At 46.8% G+C, this 13,548-nt stretch overlaps 1 protein-coding gene across 1 annotated transcript in view; it reads right to left on the reverse strand.

Moving 5' to 3' along the window:
* The window catches only part of ehbp1 (EH domain binding protein 1), a 73,322-nt gene that overhangs the window by 58,972 nt on the left and 802 nt on the right, over positions 1–13,548 (reverse strand). Inside the window, 2 exon segments of the mRNA XM_049009654.1 lie at positions 759–816; positions 12,627–13,099. Of these exon segments, the coding sequence (XP_048865611.1) occupies positions 759–816; positions 12,627–12,730 (162 nt within the window). The 5' untranslated portion in view covers positions 12,731–13,099.

The raw sequence follows: 13,548 nt of genomic DNA on the forward strand, positions 1-13,548 counted from the left end.
CTAAGCCTATGTGAAGCCTCCAGATACCACACTGTAGTTACTCTGCCGGGACACCTGATTCATTCAGGGAACCAAGAATCGAGACTTTGACGGACTGAATCATTCACATGGAGTGGAATGGTAAAGAAGTACAGCCCAAAATGGCTGGAGTAAGGCCCACTGTCCCATCCCTTAACCAGAGGACTCGGGCCAAGGGTGAAAAGCAAAGAGGGTGAAGTCTGTCAGAAAAGCTTCTCCAGCTGGCACAGTCCTACTTGCCAAAACCTTCTTGCCTACACAACCCCCAACCCTGATTAAGTGCAGGTCACCCTCGACTGAGATCCTTATATGGGTGCTGCTCTACATTTCCATGTCAGACTAATTCATTATTAATATTCTGATAATTCTACGTAATTTCATTGTATCCTTTTTTATTCTCACCACACGGTAAAGGTTCGGTTTTGGTTTCTGTTCGATCACTGTCGACGACGTTATTATAATAACCTCCATCATAAGTAACAACCGTTTTATTTCTCTATTGCGACAAGACACTGCAGTATCACAGCAGCACGACGTTCTGTTAGCTCGACCTGCCAACAGTGACTGTCGGATATCAATTCTGAAGGAATGGTCTTGAAGATATAACTGCTTACTGAAGCCAGCCGCTTTTCTGGATTAAAAATAATTCACTCATGTACCCAGATACACACAAAAGGCAGGTAAACCCGAACTTTACCCTCCCCCCTCCCCAACATAAACAAACGGCGAGATGCACCAACCTTGGAGGATTTCCGTCGACTCCTGCGGGTCCACACCACCACCAGCTTGTCTGGTTGCCTGATGAAAGAAGTGGGAGGTCAGTGGAAGCATTGAGAGCACTTTCCTTCTTTCTGAGACAGTCAGCTTTGGGTCAGATCAGGTTGTTATGCCGCACGCTTGCTTCACCTGGCCATAAATGGCTCATCAAGGGCGACGCAAACCCACAGTCACAGAGAACTTGAAACCATGACCTGTCAGCAGTTTACGTATCAAATATCCCATTCAACCACTGTCTCCTCCCGACTCTTGGCACTTACCACGCCCTAGTAACTAGTTCCTCGGTGCCCTTGTGGCCCAAAAGCCCCCTGGGATGGCGACATGACTTCCTGTACAGATCAGCAGTGATGAATAGCTTGGGAGGGTAGCCGGTGCTACCTCATCACTGATACCATGCATGGCGGCATAACATGGAGATCCCACCGCGGGACCATTGTAAAGAATTCCCAGATGATTGTCCTCCCTCTGCAGCAGGTTCTCCTACTTCACATTCATAGTTACCATGACGACAGACTAAGATTCTCCACCTTTAATGAAGTTATAGTTTGCCTCTGCTTGATAGCATAACAGGCAGGGAAGGCAAGGGCGACCACCTGCAATCACACACACAACTATTGACCGTTCAGGTGCAAGTGTGACTGTACAAAGAACTTTGGCACAAACAAGAACAAGAACATGGTTAGAGGAGGAGGCTCGCTATCCAGCCGACAAAACGCGAGCTGAAACCCGGCCTACTTTGCATGTAACCAGAATGGGATTCTGGAATAGGTCAAGCACAATCCAGTCAACCTCTCCTCAAGGAGGTCACCAAGGTTGGCTGTCAAACTCAATATATACCAGCGTTCGCTTGCAGCTCTCTCCCCCCCCCACCCGATCATACTCTTACCATGCTGCACTCTTAACCCACCCCTACTCTATCATCGGTCTGCATGGTGCAACTCCTGGCTCTCAGAACATTCTGTAAATAAGGGCTGAGGATTAACCCAGGGCACAGAGCCAGGACATCAGCCAGCTGTAAGACGGTCTGCAACTCTACAGCGTGAATGCGTTTCTGGCAGGTGATTTGATTTGGAGCCACACAAACATCTCCAAGGGGCCATTTTGGACACCTGCAGGAATGTGCGATTGGCGCTGCCCAGCCAATCTGTGACAGCCCTCCTGGCATGTTTTTAGAAGCACATTGGCCAGCAGGCATGGGGGCTCTGCAGTCAGAGCCAGTACCTGCAACAAACCCCAAGCTGGAACTGCGAAAAAACAAAACCAGACGGAGGAGGAACACACAGCAGATCACATGCTAATTGACAGGACTACCACAGAACACTGAACACCACCCCCCAGGACATGCAAAACAAGTGCCGCAACATCATAAATCACAACATTTAAATGTCTAATATACAATACTTTTTAAATGGTCACACTTCACTGTGTATTTAATGTTTACAATAGTCTTAGCAAGCAACTGACATAAAACTCCACAGGCTGTCTGGATATGGGGTGACTGGGAGCACTGGAAGCTAAGGATTGTCCTGGGTATCTGCACAGCAGTTCCGTTCCCTAGCAAGCCTCTCTCCTCCACGCTCGGAGGCCTTTCTCCACAGCAGACCCATTGCTATGTGAAAAATTCAAAACATGCCCTTCAACATTTTTTTTTAGACCTGCAGTACATCAAGAGCGAGGAGATGCCTTTGAGAAAAGACAGTCCCTCTTTGACCACCAGCAGCCCATTCCTTCCCCAGTTCTCCCTCTCCCTCCCCCTCCTGTTTATTTTGCGCTATACATTCCTGGGCCCCAGGACCTTGGTGTAAACGCCGTCTTCCGCACCATGTTCGCTGGGAACTGCCATTTAATTATACGGGGGCCCCCAACTTTGGTATGCCACACCTAGCCCAATAACTCCTCCCTAAGGGTGCTAAGACCCCCCCCCCTTTTTTTTGAGATCACCCTCCCCCAGCACCCTGAAAAAACAAAAAGGGCTGTTACTGGCGCCTGTCAGACAGCCTGATGTGAGGGGAAAAAATCCCAGCAATCCAAAGAGTGGTTTCTGAAGATTGCTGTGATTGGGTTCCTTTCTGCAGGATAACCTTGGGGTTTGTCTGGGGTTGGGGGCGGTGTGTGGGGAATGTCTGGAAGAAAAACATGCCCGATGTCTACCGATTCTCCTAATAAATAATCAGTGATGGTTTCTGGAGACATATTTTTCTAGAAACTCTTAATGCATCTTAACCCGGTACAGCAGAGAAGAGAGAATTTTTATTTTAAAAAAATGGCAGATGGACACTATTCTTTCCTACTTCAGTCAGCTGCAGGGTCCATCACGAGTCATCCCAGAGAAGGCAGGCTGCCGTCTCAGCTACCTCTCTGGCTACTGTCCCGGAGAGACCTGCCCATTCGACGTAGGGCAGGCAGGGCAGCAAACGTCAAACGTGGGCCAAGATCCACCACCCTGGCAGAAAGCCTCCTGAAAGGGCAGCGGCCCAGGAGGTCACGCACTGTGAGACTGGCCAAAACGCCAGCCAGCCAGTCACCTCCATGATCTGCGTCTGATTCATGGATCACCTGGCTGTCAGCAAGGATCTACTGACCTAGCCATAAGCAAAAAGAGCAAAGGGGAGAAAATAAAAAATAAAATCAACCGTCATCCTGGCATAGACGTATACAGCAATCAATTTCTACTGGCTGACTGTCCCCACTCGGCTGCCATGATATTAAACAGGCTTCTTTTTTGGGACAGACATTGCCAAGCAATGAACTTTCAGATTCAGGTTTTCCGTTAGCAGATGCGAGCCTATTTTTCCCCTAAATTTCCTGCAGCATAAACAAAATACACAGAACATCAGTAAAGCATAAAGGGCCGCTGGACAACCGCCTGTCAGGAAAATACAGCCAGTGAAAAACCGGGAAGGAAAATGCCTGTGAAACCAGAAACTTCTTTTTCGCTCTCAAAGTAAAAAAAAAAAAATTAAGGCTAAAGAAAGAGGGAACGGCAAAAATGTAGATCAAGTAAGAACGGGTTACAAGCGGAAGGAGATGCTATCTTCAGGAACTGAGTCACAGGCAGACGACCCAGCAACACAAGGGCAGGACATGACGTTGATGTGCCACGGTTGCTTGAAGACGTCCGAAGATGCCGGGCAATGCACAATTCCACAATTCAGAGGTTTGGGCGTGGAATCACTACTCAACATTTAAGAGGCTCACTGATGGTCCCGCTCGGCCTACGCCAGCCACGAGAATCGACCTACACCGACAGGCCGCAGGAACTGGAATCATGCCATCCTCTCAGGCCAGGCATGGGTGCCAGAGAGGGAGAGGAAATGGAAAGACAAAGGCAAACAAGGGAGGCAGGGTGGGGTCCAGGAAAGCGAGAACGCATCCTGCACTGTCGTGAAACCAAAAAATGAATTGCAATAAAATTGGAAAAGGTACTTCCTTTTCCGCTACCCACAGTGTTGTGTTTGTCTTAACGAGGAGGCAAGGTAGAGACAAGCAGCCAGAAATGGCCAGCTATTGGGGGGGCGGGGGTTCTACCCAGTTCACCATCAGATACTAAGTGCTAGCAGGGACATAGTGTGAAATAAAAGTATTTGGGGGGGACAGCTCCCTTAAGTCAAAAGGGAAAAGAGTTTCACCCCCAAGACGACGCCAGATCCTTATCTGATTTGAGGGCATATCTCCTTTGAAACAAAAACACCAGCTCATGTCACAGATCTGGTGATCTTGGTTACAGAGCATGCCAACAATGCCCACTAGCAGGCGCAATAGCATCATGTACTACTAAAATAGCAACATTAGCGGTGTCACGTGCTAACTCCGCATGCAGATCCACAACATCAAATACGTTGCTCTGATGCCGCAGATCTAGGCAGACCGAGTGGAACAGAAGTGTACTACTGACACGGTCAGTTGGGTCAAAGTGCCAAGGCCGCCACCATGTCAAGGCTGACCTCTGCCACATAGTGTCAGCTCTAAATCACAGTGAGTTTTCACCAGCTCATTCAGATTTTCTACGAAGCAATTCAGTTGCAAGAAATTCAATGCAATAATGACAAAATGAGATTTATCACAGTAATTTTGCTAGTAGAGCGTTTTGTTTAGTCAGTCTAATTTATCATTAAGGGATTTTATCAGGGTATGCATTTAAACAATTAAGTGGTACAATTCCAGCTGAGCATCTCAGTCAGTTTCTGCTAAGAGGAGATACACTAACTCGTTGAAAATATCCTTTGTTTTCCAATTACAATATTTCTATAAGAAGGATGAGCAGTGCCCGTGTCAGACTGCTTTTCAGAGGCCACATTTATCGCTGATGAGCATCACTAATTTGTAGGAGAAGTCCTAAATATATTTCTCCATCCATCCATCCTCTTATTTGCCACTGCAGTGTCTCTCCAACCCGGTTCTTGGGGACCCCAGACAGTACATGTTTTTTGTTCCCTCCCAGACATTCCACATTTTTGCAAAAAATGTGTACTGTCTAGGGGCGTCCCCGAGAAGTACATTGGGAAACGCTACTCTACAGGCTCCTGGTAGGGTGGAGCTGAGCACGGTAGCACGGTTGCACAATGGACAGGATGAAATATATTATTTAAAAACAATCCAATCTTTCATCTCAAATTTATTCATAGCAACCAAATTTTGGATCATGTGTACCACATATTTAAGTAATCCAATTTCATGAAAAAAACTCGCATATAAATAATATTGGATTCATTCCAAATGCATTACAAATACAACCTATTTGCACAGCCTTCAGTTCCCTTATAGATTTTCCATTGATGAAATATAGGTCCAGAATTTACCAATTCATTAACAAATATGAAATTAACCGAATCGTTCATTACTGCTCCATCGGCCAACATCACCCTCAGCTAACCCTGAGAAATAGGACTAGTTTTAAAACATCATACTAGCGTCACGGCTATTAGTGTAGGAAGGCCAGGACCAGCTACCACAGGAACTTTGCGCACAGGTCAAGGACCTTTTGGACTTCACAGAGAGACGTACCTGTGGGTACTTAAATGAAAATGCAAGCTTGTTTTCTTAGTTTTATTGTTATTTTTTTTAAGCACACGAGTCACTGTGGGTGCTGTACAAAGTAATGCTTAGGCAAAACAAAACTTCAAAAGGCGATTACAGCCAGTGATGAGTCAATTATCACAAATTCACATTTTCAATCAATAAACTTTTATAATACGTGACTGATAAACCGTGAACTGGATTGTTCCAGCATCAATATGCTTGAAGATCCTGTCACATTGCTAACCTTCCTGAGGAAGAGCTTCCCCAGATGATCCCATCGGCCCACAATGCATCTGCAGGAAGACAGATGGGGGGGGGGACAAACATCCAATATTAACCCTGCTTTAGCTCCCCCAGCATCCAAAGAAGAGCACCACACCCTTTGACTATTTATAAATGCAGGGCAAACAGCAACCCAAGGCAGGACACTACCTAATTTGCCCCCCCTCGCAGCCCCACACTCCCTTTCCTCATACTGGCCTTATCTAGCCACAATGGCCCAAGCAAACAATTCCCATCCAATTTCTTCATCAAGGCACTGGAAATGTAACAAAAATATGCATCTTTCAGACCAACAAACTAGTCACCGCATAAAACAGTGCAGAGCAACCAATAACATTTCTTTCTAAATGGCCACATTTTTCTTAAATTTATAATGATGAAAAACATTTCTAAGGATCTAAAAGGACACAAAGGAGGGGTGGCGATTTGCATCGGAGGATTTTAAAGGATCGCCATGCTCTTAGGCAACAGCTGCGGATCACTTCAGTAAACACACCGCTGCGTAAATGAGCCTACTGTTCTCATGCGGTCGCTCACCATCCCTCACTCAACGCTGCATGTTACGGAATTCACGCCAGCGATCGCCTCATGACAAAGCAATTGCGATTGTCCGCAGTCACGCCTAAATCGCAGTGGAGCCTCCGCACGATGGTCAAATGTTCCCACTCCAGACGACCCAGAAGGAACAAGTCTTGTGATCCCACATCTATATAGGACTGCAGGCAGGCCTTATTAATGCCAGAAAAAGCCATGGCGATAAAATCGGTTCAAGGAGTTTCATCAGTGTTCCCTGTGTTTCTTTACATGGTTGTTGAGGGAAACCGACTGCCGTCCATGGCCCTAGACAGAGGACAACAAACAGCGTAGCTGCTTGACTCAAAGCCGAATGGGTGCCCGGCCCACCAAGGTACAGGAACCAGCTGTTGGTTAGGTGGGCTCGAAAACAATGAACAGCCAGCAACTCTGTAAGAACAGCAATGAGCGCCACCCAAGCTGAAGAACTCCCCGCAGCCTTCAGGACAAACTCCTGAAGTCATACTATTCAACATATGTGCAACTACCCCAGACAAGAACGCAACAGAAGCCACAGCCATATTCAGGCATGAGATCAGAGATACTGAGGAGACGGCAAACGCAAATAGGCAGTCCCTAAAGGAGACAGAAACTGCAGCTGGACGCGGCAGCATGGCAGAGATAACAGCCCAACACATGGCCTCCATTTAGCAGAGCGGGCCGACCCAGTCTCTGCTTAGTGCATTTTCACTACGAGCACCAGAGAAAGGAGGAGAGGGAGCCAAATCCCTGAGCTTCCAGGGAGCTGGGAGCCAGGAAGCAGCCACGGCTGCTGTCCCACAGCTGGGGAGGTGGTCTTCACTGGTTGGGAAAAAGCAGTCTTTAACCTGTCAGGAATTCTGAGGGATCTATAAGGAGGAGAATGCATCACCACAAGGTTGCATATAGGAGTACATGGGTTCAGTATGTATATGCAATACAGAGCCGTATAAACGTCTGAGAATCTGGGTGAATGATGCATCTGTGTACCATCTCTCGGTGCCACAAAGGAGGGGCAAGTGTGATCTTTGTTGAGAGTGGGAAAAGGAGAGAGAAGGAGAGGAGAGCGAGAGAATGTCATTTGGCACCAGTGCGCCCTCAGAAAAGATGGCCCCCTTCTGCATGAGAGTGTGTGTAATCTACCTCTACCCACCCCATGGAGCAGCACACCAGCAGCACTTCACTGCAGCGCCACGCTGCAGCCGCCCTGCCAAAATTACCGGCCACCCTGCATGACATCGGCCTTCGTCGCAGCAAAGGGGGAGAAGGAGGAGGGAAGGGAAAGACAAGAAACATGCAACCAGGTGAGAGAGAGAGACAGAGAAAAAGCAGGAAAAGGGAAGCTAGAGAGAACAACAATGGATAGAGAGACAAGGACAACTGGCAAAGAAATTGAAGACTGGGGGAGAGAAGGCTTAAAGAAAGATATGACCGAGAAAGTTGGTGAATTTGACAAGCAGAGGAGAAACGGAGAGGAATGTGACTGTTTGGGGCGAACAATGACAATGGGGCTAAAATTCACCCAGAACTAGGCTGAGTGACACAAGGATAAATGATACATGTACATTAATTACATTACTTCCACAATTAACATTTAAGGATGATTCGACACATCTGATCTAATAGGTCAAAACAAGAGGCCATCATTAAAAAAGCTTGGATCTCCACTACAAGTTTGCTGCTAAATTCTCTTGGAGTTGGGAAACACGAACCACTCATTGATCGACGGTTGCCTCCAGGTATCTGATTACGGCGGGTGCATATTTCAGTTAATGTGTGTGTGTGCATGTGCGTGCGCGCGAGGGGGGGGAGACAACGTATTTGCATGGAGGATGAGCAAAGGAGGGGATTGCTGGCACCAATTACCCCACTAAAAACATGGTGTCTAACCCTACACACAGACAAGTAAGCAGAAGCAATTATGACATTTAGCCCAATGGAAGGGAGTCTTGAGCTATTAAACAGTCTTGGCCCATAACGGGCTTTAAACGAATCCTTTTGCTATTACCATGACTGGGTTTTATGGCTTGGCAGCAGCCTCATGTGATGTTGAGGCACAAGGGTGCTTCCCCTCAGAATACTTCACATTCTTACTCTCTGCAAAGCAGTAAATCAGGGCCGTCCTACTGAGCGCATGTGTACGAGTGCGGGCAGGCTCGCGGTGCGACCTTGAGAGGGCCGCCGGCAAGATCTTCAAACGGCAGTCAGACACCTGCACAAAGCGCTATCCTAAGGGGCTGGGAGAAGGTTGGTGGGGGTGGGGGGGAGGGGGGATGGGTGGGAGATGAGCATCCATGCTTCCTGTAAGGAATGATGCATCCAGTTAAATATGCTTTTCCTTTGGGGCAGGTCGGGGGGAGGGGGGGGTGTTCTGCTACAACAGCAGACAGGATGCATAATTATCATAAGACGGGGTGTGTTATAGGACAGTGAGAGAAAGAGAGTGAGGACAAGTAAGGGAGCGAGAAAGTGAGACAGAGAAACTGATGCAAGTTTCCCTTTGCTGACTCAACATCACTGAATGCAAGAATTCTTGCTCCCCCCCACCCCCACTTAACTGCAGAAAGAAAATAGTTGGTGAATTTCACACCCAAGGTCAAAACACAACCCAGTAACACCAGCAGGAAAACCGCGCGGTGCAAAGTAACCGCAGGCAAACACGGATTTGGAGCAGAGTGGCGGCATGTTGACAGCACCTCTCAAACCAAACACGTGCACATGGAATCAGTGGCCTTGTTGGGATGAGAGCATCGAGGCCCCTCTCTCTGCCCGAGCTTGAGAGCACAAGGCACTCAGCAAGGTGCTTAAGACTAGCACAGCCACTGCCGGTTATGTCATTTGTGGACAGCCACCCAATAAAAAGTGGTGGATGGGTGGTGAGCAAAAACAGCGACCTAAAGTCAGACAGGAGCATTTTTTCAGCTTGTAGACAGAGCCCTCACTCCCAAAACAAAATAACCATCCGAAAGGAAGTATCCAGGTCAGACAAGGACCGCTCTCTTGTTATCAGCCAATTGAGATAAGCGCCCTCAAGTGGTATGAGGAGTTACTATTGTATCATTACTTTCCTGCTTATCAGTGGGATGCCCTTTGAAATGGTCAGATGACAAAATTTCACAACAGAAGTTGCCACGAGGCAGCATCCACCACACCAGGTGCAAACCAGTTCATGGCTAGGCCGGTCAAATTGGGTCACTTAACAGCTGCTCACCACTGGCATCAAACACTTTCTTCAAAAGTTACCATCCCTCTGCCCAATCCTAATCCCCACCCGTCTATTTGACTAAGACGAATGTCAAATGTCGTCACCGAGTAATCAAATTAACAGTTATTGTGCTGTTGCCTGTTGCATAGATGAGTCTGTATCAGGCTCACACAAATTTCAGGTAAACATTTACTCATCCCTACACTACCAGTTGATAAGGACTGTTGAAAAATTCTGGCATACATTTCTTAGGTAAATATTAAAATAAATTTCAGACACAACATTCATGCAAAACCCACATGACAGGTGCTGACAGCAAGCCGAAAATAATGTCACATTTAAGCACTTGGCTAATCCTTACCTTTGCCCATGTTCTAAGACAAACTGGAACAGGTGCATATTCAGATCAGGGGGTGAAAGTACTTAAAAAAAACATGACACAGCACTTCAGCTTATGGAGCGCACTATGCATACTTCCTATAAATACACGTGACAGTGTTGACAAAGAGCGCTTAATTTTTGGCAAGAATTTTCATTGGATCAGAGGTGGCTCTGCAACATGTTGGACAAACTTAACGCCAAGCAACACAAAGATGCTCATTGCTAAAGGCCTGAGCCAATTGACGAGCCAAAGCAGAGCAAGCTGCTTGACTATTTTTACACTGATCGGTTAACGCAGATGGAAATCTCAATCAACTGCATCACAGGAAACAATTAGTAGCACTTTTCAGATGCGTACAACTGCTAATGGAGAGACCAGTCAGACCTCAGCACCCTACAGCACTTTTTAAGCAAAGAAAGAAAAAAAAAAAAACACACACTCATGGGTTAAACCTCACTGTATCAAACTGCGTCATCCAGCACCCGGTCCAGAACATCCTGATCCACTCACACTTCAGAATACACCACTTTCTGATCACTTGCCATTCCTATGTGCTGCTGGGTAGCATTTTCACACCATAAAGGATTTTTGCTGCCGCTTGAGAACAAATCTGACCAAAACCAACCAGAATAATGACTGATCCAAGAACATGACTGGGGGAAGGGGGTGCATGACTGTACACAGCTAGTAAATCATTTCTACTCTACAGTTATTCCTGATTCAGTAACACTGGCCACAACAAACTTTTGCCAGCAGAAATACACTCAAAACTGAGTTATGAAATATCCAAACAAAGATGATGTGCTAAATTACCTCCCCTTCTTTGCAATATTTCTTTTATTCTTAATGCCAAAAGACATTTTAAAAAATGGGGTTTGAGAATGGGAATGAATCCATACTGGCCAGAATGTAAAGAATTAAGAACAGCTGCTCAGCTCTAGCTGACAAGTACAGTAAACGGATGAGTGACCGGAGACGACCTTTCATCACACTGCAGCTGCCTGCATTCACACATACACTTCAAGACAATACACCATCTCCAGAGTACTGACCACACAGGATTCCAAGTCTCCAGCGTACTATGAGAGGTGTGTGTGGCTGGTATCTTGACAACAGGGTTGGAACCTCTCTCATACTACTAGCTTTTGCTGGGAGAGACTTCGGGCCCAAAAGCACGGCATGTTAAGCAGTTTTCTGAAAGAAAGTGTCATTCTTCCAGTCAAATATCTACCCCATTAGCCTGTCTGACTGTACCAAGGTACCAATTACACACACTCACAGTACAAACACTGGGCGGCAGAGAAATCGCTGGGAGTTTGTGGCAGGTAATGGCTAGCCTGAGCCCATGCCAAACAACCACCATCCACATGCTGAGCAACCCAGTTATGACCAACCCCTGCACCCCTCTTGAGATTGCCAACTCAGGCTGCAAGGGAGCCAACAACTTCTCATAGTAAACAGATCAGTGATCGACAACGCAAGCTCCTGGGGCCATGCCTGTGTTTGAACTGGAACTTTCCACAGAGGCAAGGAGGACAGGTCACCTCAACCTCCCTGAGCACAGCTTACACATTAAGATCAAAGTTGTCATCTTCACATGCATCACTGTCACCCAGTGGGCTGGGTCTCTCTCCAATGATAACTCTCTCATTAAAGTCATAAAGAAACATTGTAAAATCGCTACTATGATTCCATCCAAATAAAGAGCCCCCACCTCTTTTTAAGCACCATAGGTCCAACTTTACACCAGGGACGTGGGTTAAACTGCGGGGGTTGCCATGGTAAGGTATCACATGGGATGGCGAGTCACCACATTTACACACACATCCCGATCATACTCGCAACAGCAGTCAAAACCTATACGCATCTTCATAATGGGTAACGGTAACGGGTAAATAAACACGACACAACAAAAGTACCCCTTTATGGAAAGAAACTAACCATTACCAGACAAGGCCTGAACACAAAAAAATCCTCACAAGAAACAATGGAAAACTCATAAAACATTTATGAAATTCGGAAGAAGGTAGTTAAAACAGACTGGTGAGCAGCTGTGGCCAGGCGGCAAGAAACTAAGCGTCTGGAAAGACTACTTGAGTGGCACCTTCTCAGCTCGCTTCACTCGAACTACTGTCCTTCAGACACGTATCCAGTTAGGCCGTTAGCTTGACCTGACATATTAAACGCTGTTTTACACACCCTCGTGTTAAGATGGTGGGACACTCGGCGTAACGCGGAGCATCTTCGCCCTGTGGGGAGCCGCCCGAACCGGAGAGGACGTTCCACGGAGACGGCGGCTCGAGCTCAGGGCGCACGCAAGGCCCGCATTTCGCAGCCTCGAGCCGCCGCCGCCGCGCTCACGCTTAAACGCTACTAAACGGCGCCACTCACCATTTCTTTGTGCATTCCACCATGAGCTCCTGGTAAGAGGCCACAAACTGGAACTTGGACGCATGCTTCCCAACACGCTGTAATCTTTTCCACACCGAAGCCATATTTCCTTATCCGCCGATATTTTGTGCAATCCTTCGGCTCCCTTTGTTCGGTCGCTTAAAAAAATCTTTGGTTGCCGGCGTTGCAAAAGTATCCAACAATCTTCGTCAGTCGGTGCACGCTCGTCGCTTACATTTTAAAAACATGAAATAAAACGTACAATGAATCCTATCGGAGGTGATCTCGCTGAGGTGGCATGTCCTCGATGTCTCAGGAGGCCAGCAGATTAACGGACATGAAATTTCCCCAGCGACAGCAGCCAAAACTGACAGGACCAAGCATGGTTATGGAAGAAAGAACTTTCCCCGATCCTGTATCTTCTAGGCGGCCAGACATTCCTCTCCTCCCCAAAACAACCTGGGTTCTCCAACCTAGTGAGGGAAAAACGCACACAGTATACTCGATGACAAAGGAAAATAAAAAAGAACAAAAAGCCCAATATATTCTTCAAATCTCCGCCTTGGCACAGTTAAGTGACCTAACACGCATCCCTGTGTCGGCTTAACTTAATTATCTTCTCGAATAGAGTGAAATTAACATTTCCAGGATTCATTTAATGAGCAATTCATTACATTGTCATTTTCAACCAAGCACCGTGACTTAAAACGTAAACCAACTTTGAGATTATTAGTCACGGTATTGCCCGAACTTCTGTAGTTTGTATCAAATCTAGACGGAATATCACGCAAAATGAAATGCTCAAAATTAAATCCAGTTCCACTCCGTGCAGCACACAAAGCTGAGTTGTTCTGGGTGTTATTCTGCAAGAATGCAACCAGTTAGCACATCTGGCAGATTGTTTTCAGGTTTATCAGATGGC

The sequence above is a fragment of the Brienomyrus brachyistius genome, chromosome 3 (assembly GCF_023856365.1).
Source record: "Brienomyrus brachyistius isolate T26 chromosome 3, BBRACH_0.4, whole genome shotgun sequence".
Classification (NCBI taxonomy): Eukaryota; Metazoa; Chordata; class Actinopteri; order Osteoglossiformes; family Mormyridae; genus Brienomyrus; species Brienomyrus brachyistius.